The sequence below is a fragment of the Papaver somniferum genome, chromosome 6, assembly GCF_003573695.1.
Source record: "Papaver somniferum cultivar HN1 chromosome 6, ASM357369v1, whole genome shotgun sequence".
Taxonomy (NCBI): domain Eukaryota; kingdom Viridiplantae; phylum Streptophyta; class Magnoliopsida; order Ranunculales; family Papaveraceae; genus Papaver; species Papaver somniferum.
In genome coordinates, this window is record NC_039363.1 from 25,045,985 (window position 1) to 25,071,607 (window position 25,623).

The window sequence follows — 25,623 nt, forward strand, 5'->3', positions numbered from 1 at the left end:
ATTTTCTCCACCGCCGGGGCCGTAGGTCCCGGCTTTCCTGCTACTATGATCCAACTAATTAAACACTCTACTTGACCCGACTAACTAACACAATATAATATGACACTGACCAATTAAATATTGGAGTCGTTCTGTTATGACCACATACTCAAATTGCATGAGAAGGTACTGATCGACTGACCAACTAAATGAACAATAAACAAAACTTAAATAAACCTCCTTATTCGATTTGAAAAAAAATCGATAAGAGGTTGAGCGCCCGCCGTGATACCTAGTCTCACCATTAAGGAAATATGGTGGTTATGTCGTGGATAAAGACCACCGTAGGATTCGAGATCCCGTGGCCTGGAAAAAAACGGCGGGAAGAGTAATTCGTGACCGCACAGATGGGCGAGGGTAATTCGGAGCCGTCCGATTCTGTTTCCGTGCGTTCATTGGGTTGCCTCATATAACTGGGTTTCTTTATTCGCGTCGATCCCTCTCCTTATTCTCTTTCTTTCTCATAAACCCTGTACGCAACTACTCCTTCTTCTTCTTTATTCGCGTGGTTTCATGGGAGAGATCGCTGATTTTTTGATTCGATTATAATCTCACAGGTAATTCTTCTGTGTTCGCCACCTCTTTCATTCTTCTGCATTCTCTTCTGAAACCAAACCCTCTTCTAGGTTCTCTCTTCAAATTCCGGTCCTATTGTTGGGTGTTAATGAACTTTCTCTGAGGAATTTCTGCCATTGAAGCAAAGCTATTGGTTAGGGATGATACTGCTGCTGTAATTCCAAGATCGTTAACCTTATTTTGATCTCTATCTCACAGTTGCTTAATTATTCATTGAATTTGGGTTTTTTTAATTTAATAAATTGAATGGAAATCCTGATTTTGTTTTCAACATCATCAAATAGGTCGTTGAAGAATCCCTGATGATTTCACGGATTTTCCTTTTTGAGGTTAGTTTCAAAAAGAACCCTAATTTATTTTGTAGAAATTTTAATCCCTGATTTCATTATGGATATGATAAATTCTTAATTAGGATCCTGAATTATCTTTGTTGGTGATGAAGAAGATGTATATAGAAATATTGGTTGACGTTTTTGATTGATTGATGCCCGGGAAGGAAGTGACACACAATTGATTCGTTATTAACTATCAATTGATTTGTTACTGCGAAATGCATATAAGTAGAAAACACTGATTTTTTTGGTTCAACTGTAATCTCTTCGCCAGGTCTTTGAAGCGAAATTTGAAGGAATCGGGAGCAGTTTTGAGATCGAGGGATACGGGTAAAGCTTAAGAAAGGGATGATGATGGTTGTGCTGATTGTTTTGGTTGACTAAAACTCATGGGAAGGTAAATCAGAATACATAAATTAGGATTTGTCAATTGACTCTTGAATTGAATTATAAACTGAGTAATTAGTGATATATAATGAAAAAAGTTCCGAGAAGTAACTACTTAGGTAGCTCAATGGAAGAAGGTGAGAACGAGTTTTATTTTACTATGTGCTCTGAAGATGATAGTAAATGCATATTCTTCTAGCAGGTATGTTTTAGAATGCAGGTGTCTACTGAGATTCTGAGACTTCGTATATAATTCTATTATTTTCTTTTGTTTTGCTTGACAGTATTGTGAACATATAATTATTATTTCCTTTAGTTTTGCTAAGATGTTACGACTTATTTGGTTAAGTCAAAGGACCTTACAGTTGACATTTGCTTGGCTACAGGTCCCTTAATGTGGGTTAATAAACTTTCAGGAGACCTGCACTCTTCTTTGTCAAAAGGGAAAGGCTGCTCATGACTTTGTTTATGAAGATGACTGCTTATGGGTTATAACTAAGCTAAAGGTGAGTTCTATGTTTGCTATCCCTTTATGCCTATGAATCATTGAGAAGGTGGAAACCTTACATGCTTCTAATGTCAGTACTGGATCTGTGATACACACTGCAGTATAGGAGTACATTTAAAATGCATATCAATCTTGATTGCAGATGTACAAAAGATGGAACGATAATTTTCTTTGTAGATAATGACCTGCAAAGAGTATAATTACAGTCTAAGAATGTCCAATAACTCTCGGGCACCAAAAATCTATATTCAATATTCTTAACATGGTTTTTGAAGGTCAAATTGCTTGAAAGAAACTGAAAAGGATAGTGCAAATCTGTGTATTACTATGCTAATGGCTGATGCCTATGAATCCGTAAATATGTTATCTGCTCCTTCCCTCATTTGAACCCAGGCTTAGCTTTGTTGCATTTATTCATTGAACTGTCTAATATATTGTTTTTTTTTGTTAGGTGTAGCTCTGTTGCAGCTTGCTTTGGTTTTCATCCTGTCGTAGAGCATCACATTCAGCTTCTCCATGCAGGTTCAATTACTTTCTTGATGATTCTTCTTATGTGAAGGTCCAGTTTGTTTAAATGCATATGATGTTCGGGTTAACTGCGTTATCAAATTTACCGGCTTTAAACTGTGTTCTTGGTTATGTTCCAGGCATTGAGTTTTTTTTTTTTGGTTAATTAGGTTGATTATGAAAATTGCCGAGGAAGAAAGTGGTTTAACTTCAAGCCATGAATGCAAAGTACTACTCTACTACTTGAGCTACTTGAGCAAATGAGAGGATGATGAGGTCAGCAAACATAACCAAATGATTTAAGTTGGTTTAACTCTGCTCTCTTTAACATTGTTTTTTCGTTTTTCAATTTAGGTTTAGATTATCAAATGATTTCTTAAATAGGATTTTGGTTTTACATTGATTTTTATAATGGGTCTTTATTTTTGATAAATTTTCTGAGTTGCACCATTTGATTGCTAGAGATGGTCAGCAAGGTCAAAAATGTGGGTAGTTAACCAAAGAATTGTCCAACTAATTGTAGAGCTTATGAGAAGTTATCATTGCCTAGAATCCTGGTAATTGAAATGTGGATAGTTAACCAAAGAATCGTCCAACTAATTGTAGAGCTTATGAGAAGTTATCATTGCCTAGAATCCTGGTAATTGTAGCACATGCTTTCATATCTTCAATTGCCATTAGTATTTTCCAGTCATTAAATTGTCATGGCGTCGTCTATGCAAATAATGATGATTGTCATCCAAGGACGAGGAGATGAAGACAATCTTTATTTTCTCGGCAATGAACCAGTAGAAAGTATGTAGTTTAAAATTGACAGCGTTGCGGCGACGTCGTAGCCCACCATCTTTCTCTCTTTTTAAAGAGACATTGAGAATTCTTAGCTGGCATCCACATCTCACAAACTTATAGCTTGGAATCCCACTGAGTATTTTGTGATGTCATTAAGATAATTAAATCGTCAGATTTAAGTCGTTCCATATCAAGCTTCTTTCACTTTTTTCATTTCAACTTTTGATCAATTGGTAATTATGTCATTTCATTAATTATTTGTCGAGAAATGCCTTGGAGGAGTTCTACATTTCCATATTTTGACAGGTTTAGAAAAGGAACATAATATAAATGAATCCATATTTTGCTTCTTTTCTTTTCTTTTCTTTTTGCTGCTACTTACTTTTTGGAAAAGACTGGGTCCATATTGTTAACATTCGCTCATGACTTTCAGGAGCTCTACTCTCAACTTTGCCAAAGGTGGAAAGCTGCTCATGACTTTGTTACGGAAGATGACTGTTTTCACTTTTACAAGTAAGCTAAAGGTAAATTCTCTATTATATTTCCTTTTATTCTTATAAATCAATTGCAATTAATTGTCACTATATTAACTCCTAGTCTCCCACTTGTTAGGAAATGATATTTGTTGTCTTAGCTCAAATAACAGAGCACATGGTTCTCAACCATGCAGTTGTAGGTTCGATTCCCACAAATGACACATAATTCGGTAGGCTAAAACTTTAAATGCTTTCGATGGAAACCGTTGGATTTGGAGAGTAATTCGTGACCGTCAGATTTTGTATTTTTTCTATCGGGAGTTGTTCTGGGCCTTGGTTAGAGTGATTCGGGTCCGTGGATTCTATTTCTCATCGTGGGTTCGTGATCTTAGGATTTCCATCAGGCGAATAAAAAAAAGAAAAGAAAAAGAACTGAAAAAATATTCCAGGTTCAAATATTTCTCTATTTTATTCCCTATCAATTTCAATTGAATTTCGATTTCAGAATTACTTATACAATGGGTAGTTGCAATGGGTATTTGCAACAGGTAAATTGAATTCAGAATCTAGGGTTCTCTTTCGAATCAACAGGTAAATTGAATTCAGCCCTGTTCTCTTTCGATCTCAACAGGTACACAAACGATAACTCTTAACCAGGTATGAATTTGATTTTTTCCTATCCTCTTTGCTTTCGATCTTGAGACTGTAACTCAAGATTTTGATGATTTTATTAGGGTTTAATCTCAGGATTTCTATTGTAATCTAGGGTTTGGTTTTGCGGTAATCTAGGGTTTGGTTTTGGGAAGAGCAGCTGAGAATGAGTCTAAATCGGCAAGAATGAGAATGGGTTAATTGGAGATGGGGGTTTGAGAGTTCTTGGATGATGATATGAGTCTATCAATTTCAATTGAATTTCGATTTCAGAATTACTTATCCAATGGGTAGTTGCAATGGGTAGTTGCAAAGATGTTGTTGGTATTGCCACCAGAGAAGCTACAGCAATGGGGCAATGGATTCTGGTGTGTGTGCTCTGAGACTTGCATGGACTGAATTTGGGATTGCAACTGTTGGTGATGGCTGAGCAGATACATGTAAGTAGATGTTGATGCTGTGTGTGAATCTTTAATGGGATTTGAATCTGAGTTGGAGCTGACAGAATTGAATATTTGGACACAGAAGAACAAAATTACAAACCTAACTAATCCAAACCAATTTGATTGTATTTGTGCATTATGCTTATTGTAGGTACCTAAAGGTCATGATTTGTGCATCAGGGTATTTGAACAATGGCGCTTGACAAGAAGGCAACGATATATGTTAGCAATCACTACATAACAGAATCTCCTTTCATGCCGAATGTAGAAGGTCCAGAAGAAGCCCAATTTGATGTGGAATTAATTCACTAATATTCTTTATTCAGGTAAATCGTCGGCCAAGTCTTGTTGCCTTTGGTGGTGATCATTGAATCATTGAACTTCAAAAACTACATCTAAAGGAACTAATTTCAACAGTAAGAGTCTAAGTGATATACAGTCAACTGCCAGTGTGAATTTATAAGGATTTTCAAAATACCAAATTGTTTCAAATTAAGTGATTTGATAATTGTGTTTCATTAAAGATTTCATCTTTCAAGTTCATCTAAAATGGATAAATTGAAAGTTCAGAGTTCAAATTTCAAGTTATTTTTGTAAAGCTAAGTTTGCGAAAAATTTAGGGCGGTCTTGCCGGTAGAACCAAAAATATACAGGGACAACCATTCATGCTTTAATATTTGTTGCAGGAGTTTTTGAGGCGTTTTTTGATACTCGCTTAACATGCTCATTTTTTTAAAATGCAGATTTTTTAAAGGGGAATAATGGATACAAGAACCTTCTTAAGAGTGCGTTGACAGGTATGTCATTCGATAGTTTGTTTTAATTCGTAGAGCAGACCACCGCTGGATTTGGAGAGTAATTCGTGACCGTCAGATTTTTTTTTTTTTTTTTTCTAATATATTTCATATCTCATACACTGAGAAACAGTAATTGGGGGTTTCTGGAGCTGTGCTGAAATTGGGGATTTTAAAATCAGTTGAAGTGCCATTATAATCAGTATAATGGGTTAATGTTGGGTTTAAATGGGTTCGATTTGAGATGATAGTGACGAAATTTAAGGAAAAGTGCCATAAAAATTGTTAAATTGATGGAGTTTATATAAAAATCTGCTGTAATTCGGGATTTTTGGGTTGGATTCAATTCAGTTGAAGTGCCGTTAATCAGTAGAAGATTAAGGAAGAAATTTGAGATTTGGGAGGGGTTTTACTTGAATTTGTTGCAGGAAGCTGTTGCTTAGAAGATTTAGAAGTAAATGTTAGTGTCATGCGATTGGTGTTTGTTGTTATGGTTTTATTTAGGATTTCGATCGACAATAAATTGGTGGAGTTTATATAAAAATTGGGTTTTAATGAGTTGATGTCATGGAGTGATGAGTTAGAATTATTGGTGTTTGGTGTGATGGAGTGATTCAGTGATGCTGAATTGAAATTGGCAGTTGTGGTTCTGCTTAGAATTATTGGAGCTGAGACGCATCTTTGCTCTTCCTTAAAGAAAATGTAAGTTCTACAAACTCTGATCATGTTTTCGGAATTATTGGAACTGGGCGTTTAGATTTCTGGCATGAACCTGTTTCAATCATTTTTCATTGGCAATGGGGTAAGCTTTTTGGTTCCGACCACTGTAAGTTCTCCATGGTTACATCAAGTTGGGTTTATGTTTTCATTCTTTAGGTTGGGTTTATCTCACTGTTTAATTCAACTTTTGAGCAAACAGGCTAAAGTGTGTTTTCAGCTTACATTAGGAAAGTGATATGATATTTGCTGTCTTAGCTCAAACGGCAGAGCACATGGGTTTCACCCATGTTTGTTGTGGGTTCAACTCCCACAGATGGCTTGGTTAAAGACTTTCCTTATCAGGAAATCAAAAAAAGTTTAAACTCTAGATTTCCTAGCTGAATAGGAAAAAGACAACATCATCACAAGCTGGCGACGATGGACAACAATCCATTAATGTATGTTGTTTTGAAATATGATTGTTTACATTGTTTGCCATAACGATAAATTTGAGTAATTTAATCTTATGCATGTTGCAGGCTAGGTCTGTTGCTGCGAGGTTAAGGTGGGAGAAGAACAGACAGAGTAAAAGTGAAAAAACAGGAACATGTGGAGCGTGAAGCAAGGTTGAAGTTTGAACAACAACTTGAAATTGCACGACAGGTAGTTTATAAAGATAGATAGAATAGAATGGTTGGCTTTAATATTCAATGGAGATTTGATTCGTAATGAAACTACTGTTAATTGTTTTTAAACTTACTCATTGCAGGCTAGAGCACAGGAGAATATTAGGCGGGAAAGAGAACAGCAGGAATACAATGAGCGTGTTCTAAAGCAGGTGAGAAGAAATATTATTGTAGTCAACTTTAATGGAGGTTTTTTTTTCTGAACTCAACTTTAATGGAGGTTTTTTTTGAAATATTATTATTATTAAAATTGGTTAAGAATTCTAACCCTAGGCTCTTTTGTTTTTGATTTGTTGTTGTTCGGTTTCTCCTCACCTTCTTCTCTAACAGCATAATCCTATATAAAACCAAAAATTAAAAAGAAATTCTAATAAGAAATTCGATCTCTTTGATGTTTGCGCATTCTTGAGTAGCTTGAAGCAAGTGTTAAGGGGTCACTAGGGTAGAGAATTAGGTCATTCAGCTGGGTCGATTATACTGACTGAAAGAGAAGTATAAACAGGCCGAAAAAAATGTATATGAAGTCTCATTACTTCTGTCAAGTTTTGCTACAGTTTCTTTTTTAAGTGATTTAGCTTAATCCGGAGCTAAATTCATACAGCTTGCCAGGTATTTATCATTGACTGTATGCAAACCTACAATCCATTAGCTGATGTGTACCAGAACCTCTAAGAGCGGCCAATGAATAAGATGAAAAGCAGGTAATTGCTAAAACCATCCTAATGCAATATATATATCATGTAAATCTCTGAGATTTGTAATCTTGGGCTTCGTTGATCCCTGACTACAGTTTATTGATATTTTATCAGGGGATTTAATTTGTAGGACGCTAAGTAGAATCAGAAAGAAGATGATGATGAAGAGGAATAAAAGAAGAACTGAAAAAGGTATACATATATAAACCCAAAAATTATATTCTTTGGTTCTTTGCTTTTAGTTTATTCGTTATTTATTTTTTGGGTTGATTTTTTATTTTGATTATGGGTTTGTTAGTTGGTGTTTACAGGTTTTTGGTTGGTATGAGTTGTAGTGTAATTTATCACCAAGAATGCAACCTTCACAAACGAAAAGGAAGGTGATGATTATCCTATCAGAGCGATGAAGTTTCCATCTCTCCCTTCGTCCATGTTGCTGTGCAGTATAAGGTTGCCTATGACCTTCCCAAGCTGGTGGAAGGGCTTAAGCGTCTGTCAAACTCTGATCTTATGGTGGTTTGTACAGTTGAGGACTCGGGCGAGCACATTGTTGCAGGTGCTGGAGAACTCCATCTTGAAATCTGTTTGCAGAACTTGCATGAGGACGATTTCATGGGAGGTGCGCGAATTGTGAAGTCTGACCCTGCTGTTTCATTCCGTGAGACTGTCCTAGAAAGATCATCTTGCAAGGAAGATCTGGTGTTTCGGCCCCGACACCACTGGTCAAACCTCGGTTGCACAACCAAAGTAAGGTTTAATCATCTGTGGTTAATTGTAGCGATAGAAAAAATATATAAGATTAATATCAAAAATTTAAAAGTCATCTTTCTATGGTTGCAATCGACATGGAACCCCAACCCATCGTTCTTGCTTAGATTGACCTTAATCGACAATTCTATTATTGTTTACTATAAGAGCTATACTTGAACTAGGGTGTTTACCTCAAAGTATTGTTACTCTACCAGACTCTTGCTGTAGACAGGATGTTAACAAAACGTCAGTTCTGTTGGCCAAAATTCTGTGGGTAATTCTATGAACAATAGTCTGTCACCTGCTACAAATTCTTTTGATGCACAGCTTAAGGTTTTGTTAATTCTATATCTTCTTCGTGATTAATTTGTTTTTGATATAACTTTCTTCTATGTTACTGATAATTTTTGTTATTTGACGTTAATTGATATGAACTTGCCGCAATATTTAAGAATATTGGAGACAAGCAGACATGCACTACTGGTTTGTAGGATTATACCGAATTACTCAACTATACCCCATCGTACACTACAGGAGTTACACTGGGTCATCACTGGCAGGCTGTCGGCTTAAGCTTTTTTTTTATCTTTTTGATCATTGGAATTTTGTAGCTTAATTCTCACTTTTTGAGACCATGCCAGGTTTTGATATAATTTCCCAACTTCAGAATGCGAGCAGTGCATTCCGAACATACATAGAAGAAGGGTTAGCTGAGGTATGCATAATTTTTTTGTGGTTATCTTTGTTTTCTGGCATTTCAAAGAGTATTATTGTCCTAATTGTCATCTTGCAGATAGAAAAGAATGCTGCTGCCGGAAAAACACTTTCAAGTGTACCAATGTCAATGCCTCCTCCAGTTGCCTTAAATCTTATTAGTTTTGATTAAATTCAATTCAATGAAGCACTGGATATAGGTAAGAGCTGTGCTTAAATTCAATTCAATTGGTATGATGGAGAATGTGCCTGTGATGGCTATTGACGATTCTGTGGTCGAATGGATTAAATGAGTCTGTGGGGCTGTTTTATGCCGAGAGTTCAGTGAAGAATAATTGTTTGCTGCTTGACTTTGGTGTGAGGTATTGATGACGGTAACTGGTGGCTGATAGAGAAAACTCATAACGGAGTTCATTGATGACTTTGTTTGCTGACGGAGTTTGATTTTACTGCCACTATTATTTGAACGGGAGATGATCTCACTGCTATAATTGGTGCAAGGTGAGGTATCTTCATTGTGTTTTACTCTAAGAATGTTTCCATCCTAATCATTGATCTCCTTGAATCACACAGGACGCGAGAGATCAGTATTTGATGCGACCAATATGTTAAGAGACCCGCATAACAGAGTAATTCATATCGTCTCACATGCTTTAAGAACTTAATGATGTACATATTGTAATATGTTCGATGTTTTTTACATAACAACAAGGAAAGACGTCCATGTGAAAGGAAATAAACGTTGGGTTGGTTGAGAGCAAGGGATGTTTTAATCTGACTTGCAATGGACGCCACCAAAAAATCTGTGCAGAAAGAGAGCTGGTACGTTAGTCATTCTGTGCAACTTTTTCAGGATTGGAAATCCCTGTTTGTGTATCAAACAATTATTGTGGTTTGAGAATTGTGGAATAGTAACAGGTTTATTGTATGGATTAAATAATTATCTTTGTTTAAACGCGTAGATACGACATAGAGTTGTTGAAACATGTCCAGAGCAATCTTTTCTAACTAAAGGAAAGACATGCAATTTTATAGTCTTGGGTGCTTATAACCACACCAGAATTTTGCTGCGGAGTGTTCACACATGTAGTTGCGCAATAGTAATGCTTTTTTTTGTTATTTTTATTTAGATTATTACTTCAAAGTACTTATTTATTTTTAAAGATATTTTTCTTTCAAATTCAGGTGCACGGCGAGATCAATGCTATGGATGGTGTATAACATGAGGTGCGTGAATATTCTAATTGGAAACCGTGTGTGTCTCTGGATATAGAAAAATCAATATGTAGGATAAAAGACACGATCCATTTATTGGACCAAAAGTGAAATTCCATTTTTTTGCTGACTGGTGTTGACGCAAACTGCTGCTCCTAGCTGAACTTGGTTAGCTTTCATACAACTGTGTTTGTTTGCATCGAAAAACATATCATGTTAGATGTATTAACGCTAACCAAATCAATCTAGGAAAACTAATATTATGATGTTGCTCGGCTATCTTCAACTTCAAGTAAGGTACAATCATGTTTTTTATGTGGCAGTCGTGACAAGCTATCAAACTTTAAGTTTTTCAGGACATTATGCTACTGATATCGATATGATTGAATGGGTGCACAATATAACTCACATCTACATGTGATGAGCTTGCAACTGATGCTCATAGTTCATGGTTTCAATCGAGAATAGATTGGAGTTGATATTCATGGTTTGTGTTGAAATATAAGAATTGGGTTTTGATGAGTTGGTGAACTGAAGCAAGGACTGGTTTCTGGGTTTTGTTGATTTAGATGAATGCCTAGAATTTTCAGTTCAAGCTTTTTGGTGGAGATGTTGTTGGGTGAATAATTACAGCTGCAGTTGATGTCTTGATTCTGGTGGATTATAACATATAGGTATCATTGAGTGATGGGTTCTGCTTGCTTATGTTAAATTCAGGAATGGTGATTTGAAATAGGCAGTTGTGGTTCTGCTGAGGATTGTTGGTCCTGAGCTGCAGCTTTGCTCTTCATTGAAAAAAATGTAAGGACTCCAAACTATGATTATGTTTTTGGAATTTGGACTTATGCACATTATATTGATAAGTAGGTTCCAGTTGGGACTGGAGTTGCAGATTGTGGTCTGCACCTGTTTCAATCATTTCTTATTCATTATTTGGTTTGTTGATTTGATTTTGATTGCAGATTTCATTGTTTTGGCCTCTTTCTTTCCGTTTTCTGTTGAATTTTCCTCTTCACTCTCATTCGAGTTTGATTTCGTCTTGATATTTTTTCTTTATCTGATGTTTGGTTGTTCTGATTGCAGAATGTACATAATGAATCTAATCTCAGCTTAGAACCACGGTAAGGTTACTACTATTTTCTACTTTACTACTGTTTTCTTATTATGGCAAATTCACTGTTTGGTAGTTCATGAAGTATGGGTTTTTATCTTGGTTTGGTTTCTCGCTGGGGTTTTAGCCTTTAGGTAGTTATTTGAGCTTTGAAGGCAAGGAAAAGTGTTTTTTTGGGGTTACAGGATATGAGAACTTATCGACCGCAATCAGATCTTAGGGGAGCTGCAATCCATGTGAATTTTTAAAAGACGAACTCTGCTACAGTAGTTGTGTTGGGAATATCTTTAACGGGACTGACGTGGGAGTGATAAAAAAACATCATCAGTATGATTCTATATGACACGGTAACTCAATCTCCTAAATCAGTAGATCTCTCTCTTTATGCTTTTCTTTTCCTTTGTGCCACTACATGTAGACAATTGACACCTGAACGACCCGAGTCTTAGTGTGTGCTATCTCAGACGAAATTATCTAAAGGCAAATGATTTCCACCGCAAGTTTAATGTATTAAAACTCATAATAGCAGAACCTTTTGCAATAAACTTAAATCTGTTCGCGGTGATATCCCCAAAGCTCCACTGAAATGAACCTGTTCATTCTAAACATAATTGACAGTCAGACCAATGCTGCTAAAAACATTTAAAGTAAATTTACATAGTAAGAACTCAGGATAGTATCAATGCCTTAGTCAAGGATAATAATAGGTGTGGGAAGTTTATTGATAGAGAAGAGGAAATTTCAATATCTAAATCTGTTGCATGCTAACCGATGACATAAGAGAATCACACAGAGAAGAAGAAGGTAACAATTCTAAATATAGGATATAGAAAGATACTTCGGCTACTATGGTGTCTGAGCATCGAATTATCCGGGATATTGTGTTTGCTTTTCTCTTTCCCAAAAAGCTTTTCCTTTTCCATTTTTTTTTTTTTTTTTTTTTTTTTTTAATAATAAGCAGGTTTCACATTCTTAGAATGCCACGAACTCAACAATCAGATTGGAAATATATTGTTGATTCAGAATACCATGTATGTCATCTAATTCCCTCATTCATGTTGATTCAGAGAAGCTTGACAAATGTGCAAGTTACAAAGAGGCCTAACTGGAAGGAGTGTCAGAATTCATAACTGAAAATCGTGGGCTTGAGGTCTATGTTTATGGTGATTATAATTTCCGTCCTTCGTTACTTTAAGGTTTTGGATTTCAAGTTCATGTCTTTTCGGATTGTAAATTTGTGATTCAGAAGTGCTAATTGGCTATCTTCTAATTTTATACTATATTTATTTAGAACTGTTAAGCTCTGTTCTTCGTTCTGATTAACATCTAATCATGTTTTTCATTATTTTAAAGTATTGCTTTGGGAAATCCTTTGTTTAACGGTGGAACATGTACTTCCCATCTAGGAAGCTATTCTCTGCTGAACTTAATACTTGAGAAGGATCATTTGTTTTCTTCATTGGTTTAAAGTATGAAATTGTGTGTTTTCTTTGTAATGTGTATGTTTATCTCAGCTAAATTTCTTGGGTCTGCTTCGTAGGATTGGATTGTGGGACTTTTTCGTTTGTTTCAATTGAGCCTGTGACATTGAAAAGCATTTTGAGCCCTATGGTAAGGTATCGCATGTTATAATTCTTAGGTGAGTTGGTTCTATATATCTCGCTACTGGATAGTTGATTTGTTCATTTGTGGTTTATTATAGTAAGATGTTGGCAGGGTGTCTCTGTTGAATGTGACCTCAGTATGAAAGCTAGCAAGGTGGTAGGGATGATATTCTTAGAAGAGGAAGGGAATATATTTGATCTAGAAGTAGAAGTCCAGTGCATCGAAGAAGTAGACCGAGTCCGGATAATGGAGTGGAAAACAGTCAAGTTTATGACAGATAAGGGACCATCGGGCAATAAGGATTGGAGCCCTGACCATGAGTGATATACTGCTCGATCACCAGTGTTTGTTCGCCAATTCGTCGCTCACCTGTTTGTTGTGCCCGTTCCCCTGCTGGTAGTTCAAACGTTCATCGATCCCCAGCTGGATGCTCATCCGTTTTCTGTTCAGCTTATACTCGCTCATTTATTCCCCATTCTCCGGATGACCGTTCATCTGTTGGCCGTTCTCCAAATGCCTTTTACCATTTCGTCGTGCTCTTGATGGATGCTCACCTGTTTGGACATGGTGTTTACGTTTTGAAGTAAATTATTGAAATTGGCGTTTTTTTTAATGGCTGAAACTTGATACGACAGAAAGACTTGATTCTGCCAGGCAGTTGTGAATCCTAAGTATTGGGGTCCTTTTTAATAACATTGATGATACTTTCCGTATACACTTTTTTTATTTATAATATTCTACTAGGTTTATGGTAGGGGTGTCAACGGGTCCGGATCCTCCCGGGTATCACTAGACCCGGACCCGGACCCTACTTATAGTGGTCGGGTCCGGTTCCTAACGGTTCCGGGTCCGGTTCCTAAATTTGTGGACCCAGAACCGGACCCGTTTAAATACCCGGATACCCGTCGGTTCCGGGTACCCATTGGGTCTTAATAAAACTATTAAAAAAACCTCAAAAACTTAATATATTTCTCTTTTTGGCTTGAATTTAAGTAATTTTTATAAAAGTTTATTATTATTTCTTATTAATGTACTAAATAAAGGTTAAATGTAAGAGAAAAAATTTAAATGAGTAAAATATCAAAGCTAAAACTAGCAAAAATACTTGTAATTTTGCTAAAAACATGAATAAAAGAATGAATAAATGGGTACCCGATACCCGCGGGTACCCAACGGGTATTACCCGTTTGGACCCGTTTAAATTCGGGTCCAATCGGGTAATTACCCGCTTTAGGACCCGGAACCGGAATCGGGTAATTCGGGTCCTAAGTAGCTAATGGGTCCAACTTTAGGACCCGGAACCGGACCCAAATATAGCGGGTCCGGTTCCGGGTCCGGGTAATGGGTACCCATTGACAGCCCTAGTTTATGGCTCATGGAATGTACGATGCGCAACAGTTTAATTAATTGTATACAGTCTCATGGAACAATATAGAGTTGGTACAAACTTTTTGGTGTATAAAATTCAATGAACAATACAATCTTTTATAAAATTTAATCGGTACCTGCGGTCTTGATGTTTTACGGGTCGGGTCAAATTAATCGCCTCATTCAATACCAAATGATTAAATTTTATGCATATATATTGACCGGTTGACCAAATATGATCCGGCTATTCTGATCCAACTAATTAAACACGCTACCGTGACCCAAATAACTAAATATGCTCTCGACTATTATAGAAAGGATCAACTAATGCACTAACTTAAATGTGGGAACTATATCTACCTCTAAATCTCTCGACTGTCGGGGCCGTAGGATCCAGCCCCCTCCGGCTATTATGATCCAACTAATTAAACACGCTACAGTGTCCCGACTAACCACCACACTATAATATGACACAACCAACTAAATATTGGGACCATTCTGCTATGATCCGACTAACTAAATATGCTCCCGACTATTATAGACACGACCAACTGACACCCTAATATTTGTACTATTATTTAGTTATGCTAGCATGGTATAATATGACATGACCAACTAAAAATTAGGATCGTTCTATTATGACCTGACTAACTAAATATGCTCCCGACTATTATGACTGGAACCAACTAACACACTAATTTAAATGTGGGCACTACATCTTCCTTTAAATTTTCTCCACCGCCGGGTCTTAGGCCGTAGGACCTGGCCCCCTCCGGCGATTATGATCCAACTAATTAGATACGCTTCAGTGACCCGACAAACTGACACACTAAATTATGATATGACCAACTAAATATTGGGACCGTTCTGTAATGACCCGACTAACTAAATATGCTCCTGACTATTATAGACAGGACCAACTGACACCCTAATTTAAAGCATGCACTCTATCTGCCTTAAATTTTCTCGACCGATGGGCCGTAGGACTCGGCCCCTCCGGCTACTATGATCCAACTAATTAAACACGCTACAGTGACACGACTAACTATCACACTATAATATGACACGACCAGATAGATACTGGGACAGTTTTACTGTGACCCGACTAACTAAATATCCTCCTGACTATTATGGATAGGACCAACTAACACGATAATTTAAATATGAGCACTATATCTTCCTTAAATTTTCTCGACCGTCGGGGTCGTAGGACCCGGCCCCTCCGACTACTATGATCCAACTAATTAAACACGCTACAGTGACCCGACTATCTAACACACTATATTATGACACGACCAACTAAATATTGGGAACGTTCTGCAATGACACGACTAGCTAAATATGCTCCTGACTATTATAGATAGGACCAACTAGCACATTAATTTGAATGTGGCACTACATTTTCCTTTAAATTTTCTCGACCGCCGGGGCCGTAGGACCCGGCACCTCCGGCGACTATGATCCAACTAATTAAATACGCTACAGTGACCCGACAAACTAACACACTATAATATGACACAACCAACAAAGTATTGGGACCGTTCAACTATGACCCCACTAACTAAATATGCTCCCGATTATTATAGACATGACCAGCTAACACACTAATTTAAATGTGGCCACTACATCTGCCTTTAAGTTTCTCGACCGCCGGGATCGTAGGATCCGGCCCCTCCAGCGACTATGATCCAACTAGTTAAACACGCTACACTGACCCGACTAACTAACATACTATAATATGACACGACCAACAAAATATTGGGACCGTTCAACTATGATCCGGCTAACTAAATATGCCCTCGACTATCATAGACAGGACCAACTAACACACTAATTTTATATGTGGGCACTACATTTGCCTTTAAATTTTCTCGATCGTCGGGGGCGTAGGACCCGGGCCCCTCCGGCTACTATGATCCAACTAATTAAACACGTTACGGTGCCGCGACTAACTAACACTCTATAATATGACACGACCAATAAATATTGTGACCGTTCTACTATGACCCGACTAACTAAATATGCTCCCGATTATTAAAGACAGGACCAACTAACACACTAATTTAAATCTGGTCATTACATCTGCCTTAAATTTTCTCGACCGCCAGGGCCGTAGGACCCGGCCCCTCAGGCTACTATGATCCAATTAATTAAACACGCTACAATGACCCGACTACCTAACACACTATAATATGACACGACCAACAAAATATTGGGACCGTTCAACTATGACCCGACTAACCAAATATGTTCCCATTATTATAGACATGACCAACTAACACACTAATTTAAACGTGACCACTACATCTAACTTTAAATTTTCTCGACCGCCGGGACCGTAGGACCAGGCCCCTCCGACTACTATGAACTAACTAATTAAACACACTAAAGTGCTCCACCTAACTAACACACTATAATATGACGCGACCAACAAAATATTGGGACCGTTCAACTATGACCCAACTAACTAAATATGTTTGTGATTATTATAGACAGGACCAACTAACACACTAATTTAAACGTGGTGACTACATCTTCCTTTAAATTTTATCGACCGTCGGGGTCGTAGGACCTGGCCCCTCCGGCTACTATGATCCAACTAATTAAACACGCTACAATGACCCGACTAACTAAATATTCTCCCGACTATTATAGACAGGACCAACTAACACACTAATTTAAACGTGTCGACTACATCTTCCTTTAAATTTTCTCGACCGCCGGGGCCGTATGACCCGGCCCCTCCGGCTACTATGATCCAACTAATTAAACACGCTACAGTGACCCGACTAACTAACACACTACAATATGACACAACCAAATAAATATTAGGCCACGTTCTGTTATGACCCGACTGACTAAATATGCTCCCGACTATTATAAACAGACTAAAATTCTATGGGAATATACTGATCGACCGACCAAACAATAAACAAAAATCTAAAAAAGTTAAACCTCGACGGAACATGAAAAATCGATAAGAGGTTATAACAATTTTTCAAAAATCAACAAGAGGTTGAGCGCCGGCCTCCGGCGTGATACCTAGTCTCTCCATTAAGGAAATATGGTGGTTATGTCATGGATAAAGACCACCGTTGGATTCGAGATCCTGTGGCCTGGAAAAAAAACGGCGGGTGGAGTAATTCGTGGCCGTTGAGATTAGATCATGTGGCCAGGATATATTGTGGGCGAGAGTAATTCGGGTCTGTCCAGATCCTAGGGAGTGATTCGGGGCCGTTGATTCTGTTGCACCCTCCCGTCAATAACTAGGCATCCCAATTCTGTTGCTTCGTTGGTTTTCTGTTCATATGAAAATGAAAAAAGATTTATGTTACACGCTCCCATCAGCTCTCAAAAGATTTTTTGATTGATTCACTGATCGATTCTGTTTCCCCTCTTCACACAAACCCTGGATCCTTGCTTTCCTGTTTGGTTGAATTGTTTAATTTTTATTACAATGGGTGTTTCATCAGATTTGATTTGTGCTGTGAGAAACAGTGGGTTTCATCAGATTTTGGTTTCTAGGGTAAAGCCAGCTCTCAAATTTCGATCCGAAGTCTTCAATTTTGTAGGTTCTCCAATTTACTATCAATTAGATCGTGGGTTTTCTGGATAATTTCTATTTAATCGTTGCGGAGGAAATCAAATTTTGGTTTTAGGTTTTTTTACAAAAGCATTATATTTTTTTCGGAATTATAAAAGATTGGGTATTCAGACGAGGAGAAATTTAGGGGGCAGAGTTTAATCACGAAGACGATGCAGAGGAAAGGAAGAACAAGGTAAACATGTGGAAACCCTAGAATTTCTAAATCTGTAATTTTTATTTTTGTTATCAATCCTAATGATCTTGATGATGACAATGGGTTTGTTTTGGGATCGAATTCTTTGTAGGAAAATCAATTCGGAGCAAGAAATAGATATGGGGGGCTTGCTTTGGATGCGAATTCGTTGCAGGGAGATCAATTTGAAGTAACTAATCGTAAAAACAATACCACCAGTTGAAAGACACAAAATGTCTGTTTAGTTAGAGGTAGAATTTGAAGTGGATATGGAACTGAAGGTTGGGTAGGTATTCACTTTAATTTTGGTGTTCTAACAACTTTAATTTTGATGCTGAATTGAAATTGGCAGTTGTGGTTCTGCTTAGAATTATTGGAGCTGAGATGCATCTTTGCTCTTCCTTAAAGAAAATGTAAGTTCTACAAACTCTGTCTGCATTAATAGCTTGCGCAAGCTGTAAGTGATTTAGTGCTTTTAGTGAATGTATTTTTAATGGGCAGTAGTTCTGTCTTGGTTTAGTACTTTTAGGCTATCTATATTCATACCGAGCTTCCTACTCATTATAATTTAGTATCCATTACATAAGTAATGGTTACAATTTCTTAATGGATGCCAGACCATGTTCTTATTTTGACTATGAAAAGTGCACTTGATTCATAAATCTAAGGAGAAAGCTCTTCTTGATGGGTTATTTTGATGTTCAGTTGATCATGAAAGATGAGGACTAAAGAATGAAGACTGACATATTTTTGATGGGTGCAGATTTGACAATGTATGTGTATTGCAAATCGTGGCTCAAAGTCCAGTAGACTAAGGGTTTGGGTATTCGCATGGTGTCACCTTGGGGTAGGGGTTGTGTTGCCTGCATTGTACAAACAATGATTTCTGTATGGTGAGTTTTTGACTTTCTCGGTACTAAATTATATTGTCGCTTCTGTTTACATTATGTCATTGGGGTGGTAATTAACTTGAGATGTATAAAATGTAATTATTTTTTACCTTTAGGGACCGGAATTTGTTTATGTTGGCATTGGAATTTGCTCTGTTCACATGAAACCGATCTATCTTAGCTTTTTGAGTGATGTGCATCATTATCTGCATTCAAGTGTAGACCGATGTTCACAATGTTAGCTGAATTTGTTTTTGGATTATCAGTTGAACTTGGAAAATTTCGTCCATCTTTGGATTGTTTACTCACTGCCATTTTTAATCCCTGCCATTTTTTTGGTTCAACTGTAATCTCTTCGCCAGGTCTTTGAAGCGAAATTTGAAGGAATCGGGAGCAGTTTTGAGATCGAGGGATACGGATAAAGCTTAAGAAAGGGATGATGATGGTTGTGCTGATTGTTTTGGTTGACTAAAACTCATGCGAAGGTAAATCATAATACATAAATTAGGATTTGTCAATTGACTCTTGAATTGAATTATAAACTGAGTAATTAGTGATGGGTTTGTTCTTAATTGAAGAATAGAGAATTCTATAGGGTTCAATTTTAGCTTCTCTTTGAAATTTAAATCTTAAGTTAGGGTTTTTGTGAATTGAATCAGAAATTTTGGGCAAAGTTGAATCAGAAGAAAAAGAAGAAACATGCTAAAACCCTATAATTGTTATCTCTGCAGGGGTTTCTTAGGTCTGAATTCGATCTAAACTAATGTAATACGGTTACCAATTATGATAATTAGGATTGAAATCTTAACTTAACGCCCAATTTTTATTGATTCGATACTTTGAAACTCACTTGCAGGGGTTGCTGTTGGTGCTGGATGGCAAAGTGTCATAGCTTATGTGAACCTAGCCTGCTATTACTTGGTCAAAATTCCTTTTGAAATGATCCTCGGTTACCTTATCGATTTTCAAGTTACAGTAATTTATTTACTAAAAGTTTGTCTATACTAAACCATAAAGCAATCCTGAGTGATATAGCCAGCAAGTACTCTGATGGTAAACGACGGCTGTGTGAGGTCTGTCTTATTAAATACTTACATCATTGATAAACTTGATAGTTCCACTAAGTTTAAGATGTTGAGAGTTAGATTTTCGGGTCAGCAGGAACCTACAGTTTGGCGTTTAAATTTCTGGCATGAACCTGTTTCAATCATTTTTCATTGGCAATGGGGTAAGCTTTTTGGTTCAGACCACTGAAAGTTCTCCATGGTTACATCAAGTTGGGTTTGTGTTTTCATTCTTTAGGTAGGGTTTATCTCACTGTTTAATTCAATCTTTTGAGCAAACAGGCTAAAGTGTGTTTTCAGCTTACATTAGGAAAGTGATATGATGTTTGCTGTCTTAGCTCAAACGGCAGAGCACATGGGTTTCACCCATGTTTGTTCTGGGTTCAACTCCCACAGATGGCTTGGTTAAACACTTTCCTTATCAGGAAATCAAAAACAGTTTAAACTCTAGATTTCCTAGCTTAATAGGCTTTCCTAATCCTAACAGTTTACCCATATAATTCCTCTATATATACATCTTGGAACTTCATGAAAACTATGTGAATATCAATTCAGAGTATCTGGATTAGTAAAAGTTTACATACATTATTGATTTTATTTGAAACACCATGAGGTTAGATTTTGATTATCTAGAATTGGATTCTAGAATGTTTTAATTGATCAGTACATTTAATGAATAGATTTGTGTATCAGTTCTTCAAAGAGGCAAAAGACAACATCATCATAAGCTGGCGACGATGGACAACAATCCATTAATGTACGTTGTTTTCAAGTATGATTGTTTACATTGTTTGCCATAACAATAAATTTGAGTAATTTACATCTTATGCATATTGCAGGCTAGGTCTGTTGCTGCGAGGTTAAGGTGGGAGAAGAACAGGCAGAGTAAAAGTGAAAAACAGGAACAGGTGGAGCGTGAAGCAAGGTTGAAGTTTGAACAACAACTTGAAATTGCACGACAGGTAGTTTATAAAGATAGATAGAATAGAATGGTTGACTTTAATATTCAATGGAGTCTATGGAGATTTGATTCGTAATGAAACTACTGTTAATTGTTTTTAAACTTACTCATTGCAGGCTAGAGCGCAGGAGGATATTAGGCGGGAAAGAGAACAACAGGAATACAATGAGCGTGTTTTAAAAGAACAGTTAGCACGACAGCAGGTGAGAAGAAATATTATTATAGTCAAATTTTTGTTTTTTATATACATTAACGTGTTTGATGATTTATAATACATTGTTTTTTTTTGTATAGTTGAATGTAATGCCTGGAAATCAGTTCATAGATGAAAGGAAAAAGGTGATGTTTCATTATTTATCATGCATCTAACCTTACAATTCAGTGCAAGTAGATCGTAGTTGAAAAACAGAGTATCGTACAAGCTACTGGCAGACAGAGAGCTTGAATCTGGGGTTAATCTAATCTATCAGGACTGCTTCTACGCAATATAACATTCTAGATGTTCTATAAAGAGAAAAACACGTAGTTTATGTTACTTTCCAGGAATAAACTTTTCAAACTACAAAAATTATGTATCCTCAGGAGTTCGTTTTTCGGTCATAATATATGTTATTTTTAATAATTACTTTGTGAAATTATGGTGAATTAGGTAAAAATTTGCAAGCATTAGGATTAGGAATCAACTGCAGATATGTAGAAGTTCAGTTGCAAGAATTTAAATAGGATACTTCCAACAAGTTTTAGCATCTCAAATTGCAGACACCAATAAAATAAATAAAAAATTACTCTGCGAAAGGTAAAAGTTGAAAATGTAAACCTGATTTTTTATTTTTTTTTGGTGCACATAGGGAATGACATAAACATAATCACTATGAGATGCTTATTGATTTTCCATTGGTTGTTGGTTCGTGTACATTTTTCTCGCTCTTTGTGGTCCATAAAAGTAATGTTCGTAAGATACAGGTTAGTATACTATGCACCACCTATTGTTAACACATATTTACCAGCCAAATTATATAGTTTAGATAATCCAATAGAATCTGTGTTGCAACGATACGGATACGGTATCGGATACAAGATACCAATACGCTACTATGATACACCAACTTGAAAAACTAAAATACGGCGATTCGGCATATCAGTAGTTTAACATATATATATTATATATATAAGATAGAAACTTAACAAAATACATGCATGTATGATTAACCTCACTGGAGAGAAAAAGTCAGGATAAAAAGGAAGAAAGTCTAGAGCAAGATCAGTGGACAGATTTGGAACTAATATTTTGTCACTATAGTTAAAACTTCTCATAGAATCTAGTAAAATACCTAATTTTCTAATATTAAGATATTGAGATCTAATATTTAGTCAAAGGTTTCTAACTGAGTTGTATCTTGAAGTATTGGGAGTATTAGTACGCGTATCCGTGTAAATACGTATCGATACGGCTGAATTTTTTTTTAGGCGTATCGGTGTAACACAGAATAGAATGTGTCTATGTAATGACAAGGTAGACTCTGTTTCCTTTAATTAAAAGTTTAGTAAGGAAATAATATGCTTCCTTGCTATAGTAAGTTCAGTAGACAACTTATACATACAATAATCTGACACATTTTTAAAAATTAACGTGTGTCTTTTCAGCTTCGGAGAGTGGAGGGTAAGTGCCAGCGTCATTTCAACGAGAATGAACAACGACGTGAAAAAAATCGTAAAGAATTATTAAATATTTGCAGTAAAGGATCTGGGCAAGAAATATAACAACAGGAGTGTGAGCATATCAATAGTTCATTACATGCTCAGGTTCGTACGCTATTTATTTACTGTAAATATTATGAGAATGTTTACAGTTCTGTCCAAAGCAATGGTCAATGGTTACATTGTGAGCAATGGTTGTGCTATATCATATTTTAATATTTCAGGGATTGGCTGTATGTGGGGGAGAAGTTAATTTGGGAGGGGAGGCTCGGGGTGGAGGACAATTAATGCATCAGCAAACGCAGAGCGATGATAATGTACTAGACAATAAAGAATATAGACAGCGTGTACTGGAGGAGAGGCAGAGACAAAATCAGGTGAACAATGAAATTGTCAATGTAGTTCCAGTTTATGTGGTTATTTATTGTGCAAGGATTTTGTGTATATGCGTATACACTTACGCAAGTATATTTTTTCGTTTTCCAGGTATTTAGTGAACAACCTTGCACACAATATATACTCGGTGGATCAAAGGTATGGATTAATATTTTTGTTAGTGCAGGCTTAGGTATTTAGTTTCGGTTTTTAATTTACTTATTTTTCTGAAATTTAGGCTAGGAAATATAAGACATATAATGAAAAGAGAAAGGCCGACCGAGCATCCAAAAAGGAACAAGTGCAGAAAGTTAAAAGCACTAAACAAGTATCCTCGGTAAGAATCTTATATGTGTTGATTCAAATGTAAAATGTGTTATGAACACACGTTATTCATTGTGTATTTTTCAAATTCAACATTCAGACACGATCTGCAGCCCAAAAGGCACGGAGAGAGAAGGAGTTGGCAGAGAAAGAGAAGGAGGCAGCAGATATGAGGAGAATGGCCGATGCTGACACAGTTCGAAAATTGAATTTGGTTCCCAAGCCAAGCGTGCGTGTGCAGCCAGAAACAAAGGTGAGTTTTTAATAATTACTTTCTTTTTTCTACATCGCCTTTTCTGTTTGATCATTCTTTTTGAAAAATAAAATAAAATTGCAGTATGCTTCTCCGACCGAGAAGGAAAAGTATAATATACTTTTGAGACGTGGACAAATCAAGAAACAAGTTGTGACGGGACAACAATATGGTGTTTCTATTGGTGGAAATAAACCGAAACATAGTAAAATGATGAGTTTTCACATAATTTTCTCAGAATCGATATATTTTGCAAATTAGTTATTTCACTTTTATATGATTAGATTTTTTTCTAACTATATATCTGTGTCACTGTTATATGAAATCCATGATTTTTATGAGCCTTCAAACCATTACATGATGCTCAGATTTCTTGGTTTTAGAAAATAAGGAATTAAGCTTAGCAACTTTGTTAAAAGTTTATATAGGCGTTGCTGGAAGTATTCCATTTCAATTTTTTTTTTTTTTTTTTGATTTTTTTTTGTATAAATAGCTTAAGTTGGTTGATAATTAAATATGTAAATTTGCATATAAGAATTTCGTCTAACTGATTGCCTTTGCTAGAAATCGAGTAGGAAAAGAGAAACTGAAGAAAATTGCTTCTCCTGTTTGGATACATACATAGAACTTAGTGAACCCTGAACCCAAAAATCATAAGACAGATAACCACATTCTGGAAAATTATACTGGGATATGTAGAAATTGCATAGAACTTGGATCACAGTTTAGATTCAGCTTACTTTGCACATACATGCAAGATAACTTGATAATTTTGATGTTTTTGTTATTCCAAAGCCCTGCAACATAATATTAAAACATGCTCACAACACAATCTTTTTTTATGCTGCTTATAAGTTTCACAAACACCATGCCCTCTCCTATCTCAAGAAGAATCTGCGCCCTTACACCTTTATGTCCTATCACAGTACTGAATAGATGCTCGAAAAATTCTGAATTATTTTTGTTTTATTTCAATATATATACATAGCTTTCATTGTTGTGAATTATTGTTGTAACTGCTTAAGAAGCATACTAGGATGAGAAAAGTTGTGGAGGATCCATTCGGTGGTCAATATGAGGGTGATGAACCGTCATATCGTGTACGGTATATGGGTAGTGATGCTGCGTGTGGGGATCAGGTAAATGAACGACATAGCTGAAGATTTGTTATCTAAGACGTTGTTGCGATTTCATGAATTAGCTTAGTTTATATTTTTGTATGTGCAATTTTAATCGTAGTTATTGGTTAAAACGATTTATTTCTTATTGCAGGTGGGTATGGAAGATGAAGTTGTGAATATGCACGTGGATTCAAAAAGAACTCTCATGAAAACGACGATGATATGTAATTATACTAATTATTAAATTAATTTCATAATTTGAATTAACTTTTAAAACATTGAATACAGTAACTGTTTTTGATGGGGCTATTATTTTGAATAGGTCTATTCCGCCTCCGGATACGTCGTCCGACGATTACAGTGACTACTATGCATCAGAGGATAATGAACTTCTGAATGGGACTCCGGTGTTATCTGCCTCTGTTAGAAAAACTACAAAAAGACGCACAAGGTTGGATGAGTTCGGCCTGCATTATCTTGGGAAGATGGATATTCAGTGCAAGTGTTGTGGGGCTTTTCACTGGATCGACGAGCGAAAGAGCGATTCTTCTTTGATAAATCCTGTTTTCATGAGATGCTGCCGTAATGGACAAGTTAGATTGCCGGATCTTCGTGAGCCTCATGAACCTCTTAGGAAATTGTTCGAAGGGGATGACAGTAGTTCGAAGTTGTTTAGGAAAAATATAAGGAAATATAATTCAGCAAACGCCTTTACGAGTCTTGTATGCCAGTATGACAATAGAGCTAAAAAGGGAGGTGGTCCTGAAATTTTTTCAATACATGGAGAGCTACGTAGGGGTGTAAATATTACCC

General features: G+C 36.4%; 1 protein-coding gene across 12 annotated transcripts; it reads left to right on the plus strand.

The window, feature by feature from the left end:
• The first annotated feature begins 665 nt into the window (after positions 1-665).
• Positions 666-25,623, plus strand: LOC113287189. 12 transcript variants are annotated; one of them, XM_026535865.1, is made up of 18 exons: positions 17,654-18,124; positions 18,237-18,375; positions 18,477-18,537; positions 18,888-19,017; positions 19,377-19,499; positions 19,674-19,756; positions 19,871-20,835; positions 20,918-21,040; positions 21,156-21,242; positions 21,334-21,378; positions 22,684-22,842; positions 22,962-23,114; positions 23,224-23,271; positions 23,351-23,449; positions 23,537-23,689; positions 24,715-24,828; positions 24,962-25,034; positions 25,133-25,623. In XM_026535865.1, the coding sequence occupies exons 12-18, from the start codon at positions 23,025-23,027 to the stop codon at positions 25,204-25,206; spliced, it is 651 nt and encodes a 216-aa protein (XP_026391650.1). In that variant the 5' UTR covers positions 17,654-18,124; positions 18,237-18,375; positions 18,477-18,537; positions 18,888-19,017; positions 19,377-19,499; positions 19,674-19,756; positions 19,871-20,835; positions 20,918-21,040; positions 21,156-21,242; positions 21,334-21,378; positions 22,684-22,842; positions 22,962-23,024; the 3' UTR covers positions 25,207-25,623. The 12 variants fall into 12 exon arrangements, with proteins under 12 accessions (XP_026391660.1, XP_026391661.1, XP_026391650.1 ...); XM_026535873.1 differs by lacking the exon at positions 19,674-19,756 and adding an exon at positions 21,888-22,002; XM_026535869.1 differs by lacking the exon at positions 19,674-19,756 and having other exon boundaries at positions 22,684-22,699; positions 22,776-22,842.

Excerpts from the sequence above, each read along its gene's own strand:
- LOC113287189 (XM_026535875.1), top strand. The coding sequence starts at position 23,025 with ATGCATCAGCAAACGCAGAGCGATGATAATGTACTAGACAATAAAGAA. Across the intron at positions 23,272-23,350 it reads ATATACTCGGTGGATCAAAG|GCTAGGAAATATAAGACATA; the intron begins GTATGGATTAAT and ends TCTGAAATTTAG. Across the intron at positions 23,450-23,536 it reads GCACTAAACAAGTATCCTCG|ACACGATCTGCAGCCCAAAA; the intron begins GTAAGAATCTTA and ends TTCAACATTCAG.